The 19,075-nt window shown below is 44.7% G+C and overlaps 1 protein-coding gene across 3 annotated transcripts in view; it reads right to left on the bottom strand.

The window, feature by feature from the left end:
- The window catches only part of ESYT2 (extended synaptotagmin 2), a 77,228-nt gene that overhangs the window by 30,073 nt on the left and 28,080 nt on the right, over positions 1-19,075 (bottom strand). For all 3 annotated transcript variants that reach the window (XM_089917105.1, XM_022576288.3, XM_022576293.3), the window contains exons 2-7: positions 17,012-17,053; positions 16,032-16,166; positions 13,581-13,657; positions 9,567-9,639; positions 9,230-9,319; positions 2,603-2,658 (exon numbers count right to left, since the gene is read on the bottom strand). In XM_089917105.1, coding sequence (XP_089773231.1) covers positions 2,603-2,658; positions 9,230-9,319; positions 9,567-9,639; positions 13,581-13,657; positions 16,032-16,166; positions 17,012-17,053 — 473 coding nt within the window. The remainder of the gene's footprint in view (positions 1-2,602; positions 2,659-9,229; positions 9,320-9,566; positions 9,640-13,580; positions 13,658-16,031; positions 16,167-17,011; positions 17,054-19,075) is intronic.

Raw genomic sequence — 19,075 nt, 5'->3', positions numbered from 1 at the left:
CTGCTCGTCCTGACTACGCTGGGGCTCAGCACACAGAACAGCTTCCACTGTGTCCCACCCTTCTGGTCCTTTGGAACCGACCCTGCTCATCACCCTACTTCTGTTTCTGTCACAACCTTCATCCCTTCAACACTCAGTTTATGGCTCTTCGTTGAAAAATGGTAAGGATAGCTAAAATTTGCAGTAAAGTAAAGTGATTCAGGCATCACTGCTACTTTATAATACCTTGGATTCTGTTTTGTAGTCAATGGATAGAGCATGTAGATGTTCATTTTGTAAAGCTTGGCGCAAGATTTCATTATGTTAGGTTCAAAGTTATTAAATATCTATTTTTATAAGACAAGGCTTGCCACAGCTGTGAGCTGTTTGACAAAATCTTTGAGAAACAGTAGCACAAGTTTTACGTTAAGTAGATATGTGTATATTGTATCACATAAAATTTACATAATTATGTATCATATATAAATATATATAATTTAAAAGGGGTATTTTACCATATCTCTTTTATACCATAGTCTCATTTTTGAATGGTGTGTGTCTATTTCCGTCTGTATTTCTAATATATATGAGTATATATTGATACTTTTAATGACAAATGCAATCCTATACATAATGAATATAGAAGAATAGGTTTTATACACTGTATATATGAAAACCCATATATAAAACAACAGCTGGAAGCTATTACTATACAAAAAGAGCCTGCCTTCATATAAAATCATGCAATGAAATGGCGCTGTATTTGTATGTGTGCGTCGTGCGAGTGTGCATGCATTTCTCCCTTCTAACTGAATGCTCTGGGACTGACCCCCGAGCTGTGCTGCAGGCTCATGCGGCAGAGCCCGCCCTCTGGCTCTCTACAGGGAGCCAGCACAACACGGCCTGCAGGGCAGATGCTCGACAAACCCCTCCCAGGACGCAGAGGGGAGGAAAGCAGACCACACTCTTCTACACTAAACGACAGCAGGGATTTGTCATTTTTGCCAGCTAAGCAGCACCCTCTCCTCCAACTTCTGGAACCCTTCCTTGGGAGGCCCCCCCCCCGCCCACCCCCCTTCACTGGAGCTTCTTCAAGCACTTCTCTGCCTCCTCTCAGCGTGGGCACGAGGCCCAACCTGATCCTCAGAACCAGGAGGGTCTGTCCAAGGACAGGCAGACAAACAGAAGTCAACCTTAGAACTTTTGCTGGAACTCGTGGGAAAAGGTTCTTTTTCCAACTGAGGTTGCTGAGCGTGTAGAATAGAAGCTAGAAGCTGCTACTTCACAGCAAGAGTCTGCCTGGCAACAAAGCCACACACAGAAAAGCAGAGTCAGGAGCCGTCCTGTGGACGCCAGCACCTGGCTGTGCCTGGCTACCCGACAGGGCCACAGGCCTCTCGGCGACACCAGCCAAGGGTGCAGGCTCCACTCTGCTCATGGCCACGGCTGGCACTCACAGCAGGCACTCCGTACCCATTTGTCGGATGAGTGAATAGACTGTCTCTAAAAAACAGTATTTGTTTACTCAATTATTTACTCACTTAATGAAGACCAGGTAAGTTGGGTTTGTTGTTGCAAGCAAGAATCCTAATCAACACTTTAACAAAACTCTTTTAAAGTTTTCCTTTCGTTCCAAAAATCTTTTAAAGATAACAGTATTTTTCTATATCCAATAAACCACAGCACCTAAAAAAGACTTTTATTGTTATGACTATGCCTCAGTGTAGTCTTAATTTTTCCCTTATAATGAAACAAAATAAAATTCTTTCTAATGGCCATTTCAAGGGCATAAACAAATACACGGGAAGAGAAAAAAACAGATTGAAACCAAGGTTTTCGTATTTCAATTTTTAAGCTATTTTAGGGGGAAAAAACCCCCACAGATTAGCAGTGTCCACTAGAAACATATGTAACTTTAACCAACAAGCAACACACTTTAACCTTCAAATGCAACAGTGAAACCAGCAGAAGCAGGCTTGGTGGCTGCAGCCTCAGACCTTCCTGCTCAGAGGTGGCTAACAGGTCTGCTGCCACCGCCTTCCACCTTGGAGGACAGATGGACTCTGTGATGCGACTGGGAAGCATCACTTCTCTCACAGGCGGGACAAGCCCTGAAGGGCTTCACATGCTCGTGGTGGAAGGTTGCCTCGTGTTTCAGACACTAGGGTACACTGAACAATGAGGGCCTCCCAGCCACACGATGCAGCTCCCAGGTCCAGGGCTGACACCTACCCCTCCAGGGAGGCACGGGTCAAGGCACATAACGCAGAAAGGGAAGGCGCAGCACAGCTCGAAAAGATTCCAGAAAGGGCTACTTTTGAAACATCTAAGCTTGAAAACTTTTTAAAGTTCTCTTTAATTTTCTGGAATATTAAAACACCAAAACTGGAAAGACATCTCATGACTAATGAAAAGGCTCCATCTAGTCCTAACAGGGCTCTCATGCAGCTCTGACCCAGAGCCTCAGACGGGGCGACAACACCAGAGCCCAAGAGAGCCCACGCAGAAAGCATGGACCATGCTCGGAAGACACAGCTCTCAAACATCTGTGTCGTCTTCGCGACACTGGAAACGCACATGACACCACCAGCAAGCTACCCACAGGACGTGACAGAGTACTTACTTCAATCCGGGGATATCGAGAAGATTAGTCAGTCCTGTCCAATTAATTTCTAAAAGCTGTTTTAAAGAAAGGGCAAAAATATTAAGTATGCAAATTATTTCCAATTATCATATCAAATCATGCAGGTTTGTTTCTTTATAAATGAAATGGGTTTGGTACATAATACTGTCCTATACCTTGTTTTTCACTTTGTAAAACATCAAGGCCGTTGTCCCTTGTTGGTATAGATACCTTGCCTGTTCTTGTTTTGTTCTTTTGATGTCATAATTTACTCCAGTAAAATCATAACTATTTATATACCCATCCTCCTATTGACAAGCACTTATTTACAATTTCTCTTTTATTGTAAGTAATGAATCAGTGAATATCTTTGTACACACGTGTTGTTACATACACATGGAGACTAGCATTCAAAGAGTGGAAATTCTGGTCAAAGATACATGCTCATTTTTTATGTTGATAGATGCTACATAATTGCCCTAATATTGTACAAACTTACATTCCCATCAAAACTGTGTAAAATGTCCTTTCTTTACACCCTATTAAAAATATTTTACACCTATATTAAAAATCAGTCTATCCAGCAGTTAAAGAATGGTACTTTATCACTGCTTCAGTCTGCATATTCCTATATTAGTGGGACACGTTCCATTCATTCATTCAACATCTGTATTTTATTGCTCATTTTTCTAGTGGGTATTTATCTTAGAATAATTCCTATATAGTTGGCTGAGATTCTATTAAACAGATGTGGACAGGTAAAAAGTACTGACTGGAAACACTGCTTTTCCTGTCAAGATGGATACTGCACATAATGAAATTACTTGTGCTTTATATTGTAGAAGATACTAAGTGAAACTGCATGACCTCTATTACCCATATAGCTGGAGTGACAAAGCTGGGGAGTAGGTGGTTATAAATATGAACTGGAAGGGTCAAGATTCTTTCGGACAGAGCAAAACTCAAAAGCAACAACTTTAATAAAGTCCTGAAACACTAACCTCCCTAGGACTCCCTATAGCACCCTGACTATGATCTCTAAACGCGTTTTCCACTAAAAGGAACAGGGGATTTTGAAGAAATGGCTGATTCCAGGTCTGGGACAAAAACTGTTAACGTGAGCCTGGGGCATCCTGCTGAATCAGAAGTAAAGAAGCACTCAAAGGCCCTCCCAAAGGGCGGTCATCTGGAAGGGAATATAACCAGATTACAAACTCTCAGGTGACAGAGGGCCTGCTTGCAGGACCCTGGTCAAAATGATAAGATATACCTGAATGCTACCCAAATTCTGAGAAACAAAATGCCTGGGAGGCAGGGGCAGAATTCATGGAAGGACAGACTCAGGTGAGTTTGAAAAGAAGAGATCTGAATGCAAGAAAGAAGGCCCCAGGGGAAGGGCCTCCACGTTCAAGGCCCTGAAGGGGGAGCTGGCCTGTCCATGAACACAGGGAGGCCAGGGGACAGAAGAGCCAAGCTGAGGGGGTGGGAGAGGAGTGTGAGTGACCGTGTGTGGGAGGACGAGAGTGAGTGTGTGAGCAGGTGGACAGGTGTGAGGGCGGGGGCACAGAGGGGAGCCACCGGGAGGGGCAGATCCAGGCAGCGCTTTGGGAAAGCAACTAAAATTAGTGCCTCCCCCACCAAGTCTGGATGACTGGGATCTCCTTTCGGGAAACTGAAGAATCAGTGAGATGTGCTTCCAAAGGACAGGAAATCAGCTCTTTGGGCTGCCAAGGAACAGTGAGTAAGGTGGGCACGTTGCAACTGGAACCCCACCAGCGCAGCATGTGTTCACGGGAACCTCAGCCAGCTGCCCTCTGCCCTCCGTGCCATCTGAGGGTTGCAGAAGAGCCGGCAACAGCCACTGCTCATTTCAGCACTGACGACACGCCAGGCGTCCTACACGGGAAGTCTGTTAAAAACAGACTGGTGGAGACTTCCCTGGTGGTCCAGTGGTTAAGAATCCGTCTTCCAATGCAGGGGACGCGGGTTCGATCCCTGGCCAGGGAACTAAGATCCCGCATGCAGCGGAGCAACTAAGCCTGCGCACCACAACTACTGAGCACGCGCGGCACAAGGAAGAGCCCACGTACCGCAACTAAGACCAGATGCAGCCAAAAAGAAAATAAATATTTAAAAACAAAACAAAACAGACTGGTGGCTCCACCCTTCTCCAGAGTTTCTGAATTTTCTCATTTGGGCTGGTGGTAAAGGTCACGAATATTTTTCTTATGTCTTAAAGCTCCTAGGACTTCCAGCTTTCACTTGGGATGTAGAAAACTGGGAAGAGCATCACTCCTGGATGCATGGAGAGCTGAGGCGACAGGGCCATCCCAGGGCAGGAGAGCCAGAGTAAACCCTGTGAAATCCACAGAAATAGGGCAGGCCCGGGAGAGCACAGCTGCTGCAGGAAAGGCAGAAGCCCTGCCTTCGAGAGGCGAGGGCCCACAGCCACTCAGAGGACAGGAACAGAATTCACCCTCTATGCCTTGACCACAGAGATCCAGTATTGCTGGGGGCGGGGGCGACACTCTCTCCTGCACAAGACCCTCCAAAGACAGAGTCACAGGGAGGGGGCAGGGCCACTGAAAGAGCACCGCAACAATGGTGGTGGGGTAAGACGCTCCAAAATGATGAAAGATATCAAACCCCAGATGCAAGAAATGCAGAGAACACCTGGCGGGATAAACAGCCGCAAACTCCCCAGTGGCTTAATGTGTGGCCTAAGACTGGGCCTCTTCCGTCCAGTGGGCTCCATGGACCTGCCAGCCCAGCCCTGCCTCGCCCTTCATGGCCGCCTCCCATGCGGGGCTGCAGGAATCGGTTTCGGGAAGCCTCATTCGAATGCTGCAACCTTCCTATTCCTGGTCTCGGGGTTAAGGGTCTGTATCTGATGCAGCTGGAATAGGGCAGGCAAGGACGAAGGGGAGACCGGGAGGCTCACTCCTGGGGGCACTGGCAGCCAGTGTTTCTGGCCTGTGGCCTGAAGGACCAGAGGAGGCTGGTCTCAGGGTGAGAGAAGAACGAAGCTGAGGCAGAACAGGCACAAGAGACAGTGGCCACGGCGTCCACATTCCGTCCTGTTCCTGACTCCCAACTGCAGCCCCTACATGGGTTTCATAAGACATCGATATATGCTCATTTTGTTTTTAAATAAAGCCTCCCCTTCTCCCCCTTCCTTTGCTTAAGGTACCTCAATTGCTGGAGTCCTAGCTAGTAGGATTCAATTTCTTTTCACAATCACTCTAAAAGGAAGATGTTATTTACATTTTATAGATGAAGAAGCTCAATCTGTGGACCAAAGCCTCAGCAGGCATGTCCTTTGCTAGCTGGGAGGACCCCTTTAGGATAAACACATTCAGAGTGAGCCCCAGACCATCTCCTGGAGAAGTTCTAGAAAGGACCTCCTGACTCAGTCTACTCTAATCCATACTCCTGAGACAAACCTAAAAATGACCTAAGGATTGTGAAACACCCTTAAGAGTGTATGCCAGAGGCAATCCCAACAACTGCAAAGTTAGCATGAGTAGGTGGCCGCCACTTCCCTGGGACACGTCCAAGGGCAGAGAGTAGGTCACGCCCTGGCTCGTACCAGAACCTTAACCCAAGCTTCTGTGCTTACCAGTGCTCGGCCTCTGCTGCCAGGACCCCACCAGAATGCTAACCCTACGTACAGGAAAATATTTAATTTCTGAAACATCTGAAGACTCACTATGTGCCAGGTGCTATACCAAGTGTTTTACATTTAATCGTCACCTCTAATCTTTTGAGGGAGGTATAAGTGTACTCCCCATGTTACCGATGGGGAGACTGAGGCTTACAGAAATTAAACACAGTTGGGCCTCTGTATCTGAGGGTTCCAGTTCCGTCTCCTCAGATTCAACCAAATACGGATCAAAAGTATTCAGAAAGAAAAAATTCCAGAAGTTCCAAAAAGCAAAGCTTGAATCTGCTGCACTAGGGCAACTATTTACATTGGACTTTCAACTATTTACACAGAATTTACACCGTACTAGGTGTTATAAGTGATCTAGAGATGATTTAAAGGATACGAGAGGATGTGCGTAGGTTATGTACAAATGCTACGCCATTTAATAAGGAACTTGAGCACCCACGGATTTCGGTCCATGGGAGTCCGGGAACCAATCCCCTGTGGATACTGGGAGAAGATGGTAGTTTGCTCAAAGCATGCAGTTCAAAGGAGAGAAAGAACCAGGAGCGGAAAGTGAGGCTGTGTGGCGCTCACATCTGTCACTTAACCTGAAATAAGGTGACAGTACATCCGCCCTGCCCACACTGTGCTCAACGAAGTCAGCACTGCAGACACCTGTGGTTATTTTTTTAAAAACAAGTAGCACATTATCAGAACTAATCTAAACAAATCAACGAGCAAAAAAACGTGCGAAAGTTTCATATTCTTCTGAAGGTTGCCATGCTTCTAAATCATCTGAATAGTCAAACCCCCAAATCTTTCTGTTTTTCACTGGGGTGAGGAAGGACTTGGCAGCCAGCAGGGAATTCTGCTCTTACATTTTCCAGATGAAAGCGACTGAAAAAGTCCCTTTTCTCTGAAGCCTGTGCTTGGTGGCTGTAATTCACCATATAAGGATACAAGTGATCCTCAACCTTTCACAGCCTCATCCTGCTTTTCTGAGTACTAAAATTTCATTTGGAAATTAATATTATAATGTTATTTTTTTTTTTTTTTTTTACTTTTTGGCTGCACGGCTTGTGGGATCCTAGTTCCCTGACCAGGGACTGAACCTGGGTCCTGCAGTGGAAGCACAGAGTCTGAACCACTGGACCACCAGGGAAGTCCCTACAATGTTATTTTTAAACTAAGTATACCTAAGAAAGATCCAATGAAGAATATTACAAAGTTTTGAGGAAGATTTAAAGATTTGGATTTTGTCACATTCTGAGCTGAATAAAGAACTCTTTCTTTAAACTGTTAAAAATTCCCTGCAAACTAAAAATACTTATCAACTTGCTAAGGATTAGTTTTTTATATTCATTAATGAAGGAATTTTTTAAAACGTACTGTCTTTTCAATAACTTGTATGTGGGGGAAAAAAAACCCATGAATGTTGAATCTTTTACGGATTTCTTCATTTCTCAAAATTTTAATAAATTAAAATTTAACACAGATGTTCCTTAATAGCTTTTGAATTTTACCATGCTTTGTGTCGTTAAGATACGTTCAAAATAAGCCAATTATTTAAGCAATAAAAAGCAAATGAGAATAATAATTTTAGTGGTAACAAAAAGTGATGACACTTACTTCTTATGTTTTTATGCAGAAAAGCACCACTTGTTTGGTCTAGATAAACTTGTATTTTAGAAACCAGCAACAATAATTTGTATTAAGTTATTTGAATCAAAGTATACAAATGAATATCCCCATTTTACACTACACATGATGTTAATGACACCTCCAGAAAGGACTCATTGCAGGTTACAAAAATGGCACACCGTGAAGAGGTATCTGAGAAACAGATCCATTCATTCATCAGACATTTACTGAACTGTATGGAGACAGATATGGCTGTGCCTTCCAAAGATTAAGAAGTGTGCTGCGAGGCACAGGGACAAGGAGGGAACCTGGCTGCCCATGTCCTGGGAAGGGCAGCATTCTGGGAGAGGAGAGAGAGAGAGAAGGAGGGAGGTGGAAGGGACGATGGGGGAGGGGTGGGGGTGGTACTACCACTGCACTGGACAGATGACCGTCTGCGAGTGAGAGCCGGCCCCTGGCGGGTCAGTCTGCCGGGGCAAGACCCCTAGCAGTGAAGTCCACTGAGGACAGAGCCAAGGCAGAAAGCCAAGCAGAGGCTGCAGAAGCCCAGATGAGGAGCCTTGTAGGAATGGAGCCACCCAGGTGAGGATGGACAGTCTCAGTAAGGGGAGGGGCCTCGGTGAGGAGATACGGTCCCAGTGAGGGAGAGTCTAGGTAGGTGACATGTTTGTTGTCTTACTTTTGTGGCTAATAATAAGTATTGACGACTTATAACAAAAATGGAATGTGAAATAATAATATCATGGTTTATCCAAATGTTAAAATATAATTTAGTTAAAATTAATCTTTGTGACTCTTAAAAACACAGCATACTGTGTGCTTCATTCAACACACCCCAAGAGGCAGGCAATGGCGGGGTGGGGGACGGCTGCAGGGAGACTTAGGGGGAGTATGAGGATAGCAACTCTGCCAGACCAGGGCAGGTCCAGGTGCAGATCCCCAAACTTACTAGTTTTGTGACTTGGACAAATCAGACTCTCAGGTCCTGGTCAGCAAAAGTATTTAGTGTTAGTTATTTAACTACAGAGCTATGAGGATTGAATGAGTAAATATATATCATACTCAGTGATAGGTGCTGAATGTTAGTTACAACCTATACTTTCTAAGGTCTGCTTTCAAATTTTCTGCAGCAAACATTCTTATAATGAGGAAAAAAGTTGTCCATCAAGAGATGTGAAGCCCTCTGTTAAGGCACAAAGAGATGAAAGCACGCAGGATTCATGCATCAAAGGGAATAAAGTGAGTTAAGCTCTTTTTCTCCACTCTGTCTATTCTTTGATATGTACACATTCTTGTCAGTGAATGGCAAGAAAAGAATGAAATAAACATTGACTTACTGGCTTCCTAAGGAAGAAGATAGACAAAGCTCCCACTAAGGGCATGTCTCCAATCAGTGGTTCCAGGATCACCCGCATTGTACCATGAATCTAAATTCAAATGGGAAACCGAAACGTTAACAGAAAACAATTCCACAGGCCATTACAGACGCAAGAAGGAGGATGCAGGATCCTCTCAGTGATTCCTGAGCATCTGACTTCAGGTTTCTCTCAAGGTATAACCTATAAACAAAAACTTAACTTCAAAGAAATTCTGAGTTAATAAAAACTTCATGATTTTCTTTCTGAATAGAGCACAGAGAATTTGAGAAGACTATGAAACTTAAAAAAACCTTACCTGTATACTTTGCACACCAGCTCTACAAAAATATCGCTGGATCTCCAAATCAATCTCACAATTTCCTACAAAACTAGCAAAGAAAAAGTTCTGTATTACATTCTCTTAATCACCACAGACCTGCAAGCTATATAATCTGAATACAATGATAGTAAAGCAGCCAGAACTAGACTGTAGGCAAAGCTGTAACCTGCAGCCTGGCCGTGCCAGAGTGTTCTAGTGCCTGCGTTGGAGCGGTCACTGACACCAGTCAGGACCACCGCATGGGTGGCGAGGCAGGCAGCCTGGCCAGAGGCCTTGGTATAAATGTCACTTCTCAAAGTGCAGCTTCTGGAGCAGTCTCTTGACGGAGTGTAGTTTTCATTTGTTTTATAAACAACTATGCTTGTTTAAAACATAAAAAATGCTGAGATTATGTTTCACCACAAATAAACGCTGCGCCCAAGCTCCCCGTACTGAGGAAATTAGCAGTGCTCAGGGCCCTCTGATGTCAAAGGTTAAAGACATTACATCCATCTGAGGTATCAATTTTACTCAACGATTAAGTCTTTTCAATCATTAATGTGAAACAAACATGAATACAGCATGATGCTGAATGTAAGGCTTGCACCCATCTTTACTGTGAACATGGCACGTCCACTACATTTTGCGTGGGATCCGTATGATTTGACTCCCACCCTTGACTCTTGGACTCTTGGCTCCTGCGTGGGAGCGTAAGGGGGGGCAATTTGATAATCATGAGAGAGACTGTCTAAGCACATGAGCAAAATAGTGACAGAAGGCGTCTGGGATAAAAGTCTTCCAATATTCACAGTTCTGATGTAAAAGTCAATACCTGTAGGTTCTTTTGGTGAAGGGGGGACGTACAGTCAAGCACACATTTTGGCAGAAAGTTGCTGCTAGCCACGAGGGGCAGACATCTGAGTTAATGACAGCAGTGCTTTTCTAGCTATGAGAAGATGCAAGAAATTGGGCTCATAACATCGTCTCCTGAATATATCTATCTGAAGACCTGTTCTGCCAGTTTTCCCAGAGCACAGAGGGCCTCATTTCTGATCTCTGCCCTGAACTCCTTTCAGGGTGTGTGGAAGGTCAGCAACTGCAGTGGCTGGCGGCCTCACCCTTGTAGAGGCAGATGGTGAGCGACAGGTTTTCGCCCACACACACCAAGACTTGATCATTTATTTCCTCATAGCTCTCAATTACTCCTTCCCCAACTCCACGGCCAGTAACCTAGTTACGGTCCTTATCTGGAACACAGGAAAAAGCAGAATGCAGACTTCTTAGAGACCTAAACATCTGAGCTGCGTAACGTGCGTACGCCATCACGTCTGCTGAAGCCACAAAAGCCAGGCTGCATCTTCAAAATGGCGTCCGGTAGCAGATTCACTCCGATGTTTATTTAATGAACGTGTATGAAGTGCTCCCTCAGCGCTGGAACAAGAGAACAAGGCTCCCACGCTCCTGAAGCTCACCCTCGGCCTAGTGGACAGCCCTCCCAGGGTGCGGCTGACCCGAAGACACACGCGGGGCTTCCTCTTCTACTGCACTGACAGCAGCAGCGTTTGCAGTAGTTCCAAATATGTTAAAGACGCAGAGTTTTCCGTATCACATCATCACAACATTCTATGCTCCCTTCTAGAATAAAGGTAATTGGTACTGACTGTTCATTTACTATATTAATATACTTCAGAAACTCAAAGATGACATGATAAAATAAAATGATCCTTAGCCAAAACAACAAACCAAACCCTGCGGAGCCGTGTGTCAGTCAGCAGCTCAGCAGCGGCCTGCACACAGCTGGGCCGGGGCCTCAGGGAAAGCCGGAATCTTGGCAGTCACTAAGACACCAAAAAAGAAAAAGAAAAAAACGCCCACGAACAGTGAAGACAAGAGCCAGAGAAAACCTCTCTACCATGCAGGCAAGGCACCTGGCAGACCCCTAAGTAATTTTTTTCCCAATTATTCTTTATTGTGGTAAAATATACATAAAATGACCGCCTCAACCATTTTTAAGTGCGCGGCTCAGTGGCATTAAGCACATTCAGATGATTGCGCAACCATCACCACCATCATCACTTCCAGATCTCTCTGCATCTTGCAAAACTGAAATTCTATACCCGTTAAACAGCAACTTCTGATCCTGCCTCCCCCAGCCCCCTGCAGCCTTCATCCTACTTTCTGTCTCTGTGAATGGGGGCCTCACATGAGTGGAATCAGACAGGATTTGTCTTTTCGTGACTATCCTATTTCGTTTAGCATAATGTCCTCAAGGTTCATCCCTGTTGTAGCAGGATGGACACTACACACTGCAGGATTTCCTTCTTTATAAAGGCTGAATGATACTCCACTGTATGTACATAACACACCTTGCTTACCCATTCAACAGTCAATGAACACCTGGGTTGCTTCCATGTTTTAGCTGCTATGAACACAAGTGCGCAAATACCTCTTTGAGACCTTGTTTTCAATTATTTTGGGTATGTACCCAGAAATGGAAGTGCTGGGTCATACAGTAATTGTTTAATTTTTTGAGGAACAACTATTCTGTTTCCATAGCAACTGTACCTTTTACATTCCCGCCATCAGTGCACAGGGGTTCCAATTTCTGCACATCCTCACTAATCTGTTTTCTGATAGGTGCCATCCTGATGGGTGTGAGGCGGTATCTCACTGTAGTCTGGATTTGCTTCTCCCTGATTAACAGTGATGTTGAGCACCCTTTCGTGTGCCTGTGTCCACTTGTGTATCTTCTTTGCAGAAATGTCTATTCAAGTCCTTTGTTCATTTCTGAATCAGGTTATTTGTTTTTTTGTTGCTGTTGAGTTGTAGGAGTTCCTTATACATTCTGGATCTCAATCCCTTATCAGATATATGATTATATGGATTACACTGCTTCTACAGATTGCTTTTAGTGTTGACTTTTAACAATGTTAAGTCTTCCAAACCACAAACATGGGATGTATCCCTATGTATTTATGCCTTCTTTAATTTCTTACAGCAATGTTCTGTAGTTTTCATTGTACAAGTCTTCCACCTCCTTGGTTAAGTTAATTTCTAAGTATTTTATTCTTTCTGTTTCTATTGTAAATGAAATTGTTTTCTTAATTTCCTTTTTGGATTGCTCGTTGTTAGGGTACAGAATGCAACTGATTTTTTTTTTTTTGCATTGATTTTGTATCCTTCTACTTTGCTAAATTCATTTACTAGTTCTAAAAGCTTTTTTTTGTGGAATCTTTCAGGTTTTCTACATAGATCATATTACCTGTGTACAAAGATAATTTTACTTTCTCCTTTCCAACTTGTATGCCATTCACTTCGTTTTCTTCATACCTAATTGCTCTAAAAGAACTTCCAGTACCATGTTGAACAGTAGTGGTGAAAGCAGGCATCCCTGTCTTGTTCCTGATCTCAGAGGAAAAGGTTTGTCTTTCACCACTGAGCATGCCGCTTGCTGGGAATATATGCCTTTTATTATGCTGAAGTAGTTTCTGTCTGTTTCTTGTTTAAGTGTTTTTATCATGAAAGTGTGTTGAATTTCACCAAATGCTTTTTCTGCATCAACTGAGATAATCATGCGGGGTTTTTTTTCCCCCTTCATTCTGTTAATGTGGGGCATTACACCGATCACTTTTCTTTGCTGAACCATCCTTGCATCCCAGGAATAAATCCCACTTGGTCACGGTGTATAATCCTTTTACTGTGTTGCTGAATTCAGTTTGCTAGCACTTTCTTGAGGATTGTGGCATCAATGTTCACAAGGGATATGGGTCTGTCGTTTTCTTTTCTTGTAGTGCCTTTACTTTCTTTTATTTAACATGTTTTATGAATGATAGCAATTATATAGGCTGCCAGGAACTAAAACCAGAAAGTAAATAAATTTAGGTCTTCAACAAGAAGTTAGTCCAATTCCATCAAACAGCAGGTAAGAAATGTGCTCATTATAACCTCCACCTTATGGGTACAGCTAAGTGACATCACACATCATTAACTATGACATAAATACAAACTTACCTAATCTGAAGGTCCAAAATAATTTGCCTTTTGTCCACATTTTCAGTATACACCTTAACACCATTGATCCTGAGGGGCTGAAACAAGAACTGGCTTACTTAAAACGTAGGAAGGGTGAAAGAAAAACCAAGCCCTGTGACGTAGCAGAGCTGAGACAACGAGCTTCAGCATCAGGCCACAGGAGTGAAAACTCCTCTGCTTCACAATGTACTAGCTGTTTCACCTCCAGCAAGTTGTTAAACCTCTGTCCCTCAGCGCCCTCATCTGTAAAGCACGGTCGGGAGGGCAGCTCCACATGGGCAATAGCGAGGCTACAGGACACAGGACCATGCGGGTCGAGGAGCACGGCCTGGCACAGCAGGTGCTCAGAGGCCACAGACACAGCTCCGCTATGACCCTGCTTCGCTCCTTCCCAGGAGCCTTGGGCTCCAGATGACTTTGACCCTTTCCCTCTACTCCATCCTTACTAATTGTTTAAAATATAACTTCCTTTCATTTTTTCTTTATGTCATAATTTCTTTATGTCATAATTTTCCATTTCTTAAGATTTTAATAAAAATGGGGCTTTTGAGTGAATCAAAAATACTAGCTATATTTTCAACACCTAATACAACACCTAATACATGCAACAAGGTCACAATCAAATGACTCTGTAAAAAGAAAAGGCAGACCTACAATAACTGCTATATTTCAACATCATTTCAAAACCTTTTTCCCATTAATTGATTTGAAACCCCTCCTAAGAAAGTTTTCAACATGACATTTGAGCATTAAAAACTCAAGCTGAAGAACTACCAGACCTCTGGAGTCTTACTGCTCACTCTGACAGTGTGAGTGTCCTGAAACCTTATTCCTCAACCAGCTGCAGGAGAAACTCTAAGTCTACACTTCCTACCGTCCCAGGTCCCAGGCTTTTCTGCTCGGGTTCTCCTGCCCCTCTCTTCTGTCCCTTCAATCAAACAGCCCGGGTCCTGTGTGCCCAAAAGAGGTCCATGCAGCCACGGTGACGCCGAGCTCCCCGACTGAACCCGCACTACTCTCTGCATTCCTGCCGTCTCCTTGACGATGATCTTACGCAGCATCAAACTGAAGCGCATGTGAACAGGGACGTAATTCTTCCTGAGACAAACCCAGCTGCAGCGAGAATTCCAGATCTGCGCAAGCATGAGCTTACCTAACTCTGGGAGACACAAACGCCAGCCAGAGGGAGACAGTGACTGTAGGGCTGGAGGAGAAGGGGCAGGCAGGGGAAGGACGCGCCTCAGAGACCTTACACGGCTGTCGAGGCCTAAGCTAGTCACCATCCGCCCTTCACAGTCACGTGCATTCTAGCTTGTAGCTGTGTCTTCCCACCTGTCGTGATCGTTTGAGGTGACTGAGGTAAAGTGAAAATTAAAGGTAGTGTCCCATGGTGGTCCTGTGCTGGCCCGGTGTGCTCAAACAAAAGAATGCCCACACCCCGACTTGCAGCGTGTTGCAGACCTCACAGCCAAGCGGGCAAACGGCCTGCACAACACAGCTTAGCAGGACACACACACCTGAGGCACAGCGGAAGAAAAGGAGCATTCTCTGCCCATAGAAAATAGGCCTTGATGGGGAAGGGTGACTGACAGCCTGGGGAGTGTGGGATGGGAACGTGTCTGGGGGCAGTGACATGGATGGGGGTCAGATGGTCCTCAGCCACATTCACTAACACCCCGACAGGCTGAAGCACAGATATCGGGACACAGGGCGTGGTGAGAGTGGGTTGTCGGGCTCTGCCCTGGTGTGTGAGTTTAAAGGACTACTGAACTCCAAAACAATGTTACCTTGAAACTAATGCTATGTTATGTGTCAATTACACCTCAACAGAAAAAATATTACCTTCAACTGTTGCTAATTATTGTAAACACTGACTTAAAAACATAAAAAAGGAAACTTGCCCTTAATGGTGGTCTTGAGGCTTCCTAGCAGTGTTGGAATTAGTGACTTTCTTTTGTATATAATATGATTCCAACAACAAAGCCTACCTTTCCCTTCCCCTGTGTCACTACCGCCACACCGCAAGCCCAGCACTGGAGCCTGAGCTGCTGTTGTAAACGCTGTGGTGGAGCGGGTACCTCCAGCTTTTGTCAGTCTCATCATCCTTAGTGAGTTTACACATCGAACTCCCTTTCCAGCAGGACAGATGGTAGAAAGCTGTACAAAGGTAATTCTAACAGAAGAACGTGGGGCAGAGACTCTCTGGGGCTGAGGGGACCTCCGACGGACCTGGACTGGCCGAGAGACCACAGTGAACGAACGAGGCGAGGCCCCAACAGAGGAGGAGAGGGCCCCATGGGAGGCAGACCTGGGGAAGGACCCGCACACACTGCCAACCTTCCGCAAAACAGCTTTCTCTAGAGACAGTCTCAGGTAGTTTACCATTCTTTTCAGTTGTGCACAGGTGAGAACACTTAAGAAGAAACAAACCTGCTGCCCCACGTCAACCCTCGTGAAGCTGAAGGTGCTGAGGTGGGTGTGTGCTCCCCGCACAGCCGGCTCTATGGTTTCTCGAAATAACTTCTCTATAAATTGGCAAATGAAAGGCCACATGTGTTTTACAGTCTGAAAAGGAGAAAGAGCTCAGGTTAAACAAGATGGTATAGTACTTAAATCATCATGGAAAATTATGCTCCTATAGTTTACCAGAATTTTTGAAAAGCAAAGGGGGGGGGCGTCCTTTTTGCTACGCACCTAAAATTTTTAAATGTATTACAACAGTAAACTATTGATTAACCAACCAATATGTTGCAGGAATTAGTTATTCTAGTTAAATATGCTGTTTAATCATATCAGCACATTTAATCATTGCTAAAAAGTCAGAAAATCCTGTGGTTTCAACTCACTGCTAAAAAACTTTCTAAAACTGTATCGTTCTCAACATTAATGAGTTTTCTTTAAGGATGGACTAACTTCTAGTGATTACTTTTTGGGTAATCATTATTCACATTAGTTTTTACTATATAACTCTAAGGATATATAAAACATAGAGATAAAAGAGATCTACTTCAAAGTATAATGATCTAAAAACATAACCTTTAAAAAAAAGATTATTATCTACCACTAGATTTCTTGGGAGTTATTTCCCTCTTCACAATAATGTTCCAAAATTTTCGCTTATGACTATCATAAAAGAGATCTGAGCAGTAGCTGATCAGAAAAGAAGACACAGGGCCAAACATCCAACTATGAATATATCATTAACTTCCTCATGTCAAAGAAATAGTCTGCACTGTTTAGAAAAGGAAAGTAATGTCTCAGTTATGACCGAGTTCTTTCGAGAGCAGAAGCCAACCCACTAAGTCCAAATGCGTTCACATATTGTCAGCGTCCAAATCCCCAAATATGGAAATATGGCATGTCACCATCTAATTCCCACTGATATCTGGTGTTCAGTATTCTTCTCTTACCTTATTTAGCCATTCTGCTCTTTCAGTGTCTGGAAAATGAACCTAAGAGAAAAACATACACACGACTTACAATCTCCTGACAACTCTAAGTAAAACGCCACACAGGCCATTTAGTATTCTTCCTGTATATCTACTGTTTGTAAAATGCTGTTTAAGCCCGCTGCTGGGAAGCCCTACACAGAACCACGCGGCCCTGGCTCTCCACACTCTAAGGACACTCTGAAGCCCTTGCCTACCTTGCCACTGGGCCGAGGGGCTCCTGGAGTGCACAGTCTCAAGCTCCTCCTTCGCCACCAGCATGGCCCCTGCCTGCAGCACCTAGGCTCAGAGCCTCAGAAGCCCACCTTTCCCTCCCCTTCTGGCCCAAAGGAGCCAGCACAAATCTTCCACGTTCGGCTCCTCTCCACACCGTCTCCCAGATGAGGATTAGAATTCTAATGGTTCTCCATGATGGGGCCTGTATACTGGAGAAAATAAGCACAGAGGTAGGAAAAAACCTACTTGGTGTTAAAACAACCCCTGCAGAAAAAGGCTAAAGCTGTTTTGGGCAGGGAGCTCTCCTCTGAGAAATGCTCCGTACTCCCCCACCCCTCGAAGAAAGAAGAACACGCTGGCCACACTAACATCCTGAAAACTGCAGTTCTGGCACAGCTGCACGATGCATCTCAGGCAGGTTTGTACCGGTGACTGGGACATGGTCTGGAACTGCCACACCTACCTTCCTAAGTAACACAGATACTGTAGCCAGTAAAAGACAAGCCCCACCCCATCCTCTGGCTGAGAGGAGCTGGTCAGGGAATATTACTGTGGGGTGGGCTGTCCCCAAGAAGATGCCTCTTTGAGGACCAACTCCACTCTCAGGCTTGGCCTCTAAGCACAAACCATGGAATGGGGCCGGAAGCAGCCAGGTCCAGGTTGGAGAGGCCACCGTCATCATGTCTGTTGTGGTCACACAGCTTCACGGAGAGGCCACAGCAGGTTCCACCTGCCCCACGTCCACGTGCCTGAGCAGACCTACTCCTTTACGCTGCAGGATGTGAAGCTTTTAATTTGCTTGAACCCGAGGGTGGGCTAGCATGACAAATAAGTTTTTCTAAATTAAGTTAGTTTGAATCCATCCTGGGACAAAACCAAATGGATAGCAACCTTCCAGAATGAAGAAAAGGCTCAAGAGTTGAGAAAGATGACGCTCAAGAAGCAAAGGCTCAGGAAAGGACTGCTGGTGAAGCTTGCTCAGATCTGGAGGCTACGTCACTGCAGAGGTTTGACTGGAAGGGAACTGGACTGCACTTTCCCCCCAGAAGGCAGGAGGCATTTGGGCCTGGGGGTGGGGAGAACTGGAGGGCTTACCAGACTAGCTGGGCTAGGCCACAAGAGGATTAGATCGTGGCATGAGGTGGCTGATGAGGGCAAGCTCTCTTCAAAGCCTTTCAGCTGAAAGGTTCAGAGGAGCAGAAGGTGAGGGAAGGCAGATGCCGAGGGACGGCCGACGGACATATTGTAAATCTCCCCTGAACTAGGTTTCTGGAAGATCAATGAGGGCAACATGACTAAGCTACAAACTATACTTGTGTAAAATAATACAAGTAACTACCATTTACTGAGTATGAGTTGCTATCTATGCAGCAGGTTCTGTGCTAAGCTAGTCACGCACATAGTATCTGAGTTAATTCTTACAACAGATATACAAATTTGAACTATTACTATCCCATATCTGCAGGGTAGCTACTAGTGACAGAATGGGGATGAAAACCAGATTGGTCTGCTCATGTTTTTGGCCACTTCGCTACTAAGGGATGTGCAAAGTGCGTGGAGCTCGCCGAGCCCTCAGGAGGACACACTCGATCAGAGTAGAGCCTGAAACTCCGATTCCATGCCTTAAATGTACGAGGTCCTGAGTGCCAGCCAGAAGTAGAAAATTTTGTGTTTAATAGTGATTCGTCGAGTAACTCCAGAGGTTACACAAATCCTGAAACAGCCGATGGCAAAGTTCAGCAAACACAATAGCAGTTCACAATAAAACACTGTTACCAGACCCAGTGTTCCACCCAAGACTAAGAAGAG

This window comes from Delphinapterus leucas, chromosome 9 (genome assembly GCF_059928025.1).
Source record: "Delphinapterus leucas isolate spDelLeu-1000000601 "Yukka" chromosome 9, BTC_Dleu_Yukka2, whole genome shotgun sequence".
Taxonomy (NCBI): Eukaryota; Metazoa; Chordata; class Mammalia; order Artiodactyla; family Monodontidae; genus Delphinapterus; species Delphinapterus leucas.
This window is presented reverse-complemented; position numbering and strand designations above follow the sequence as displayed.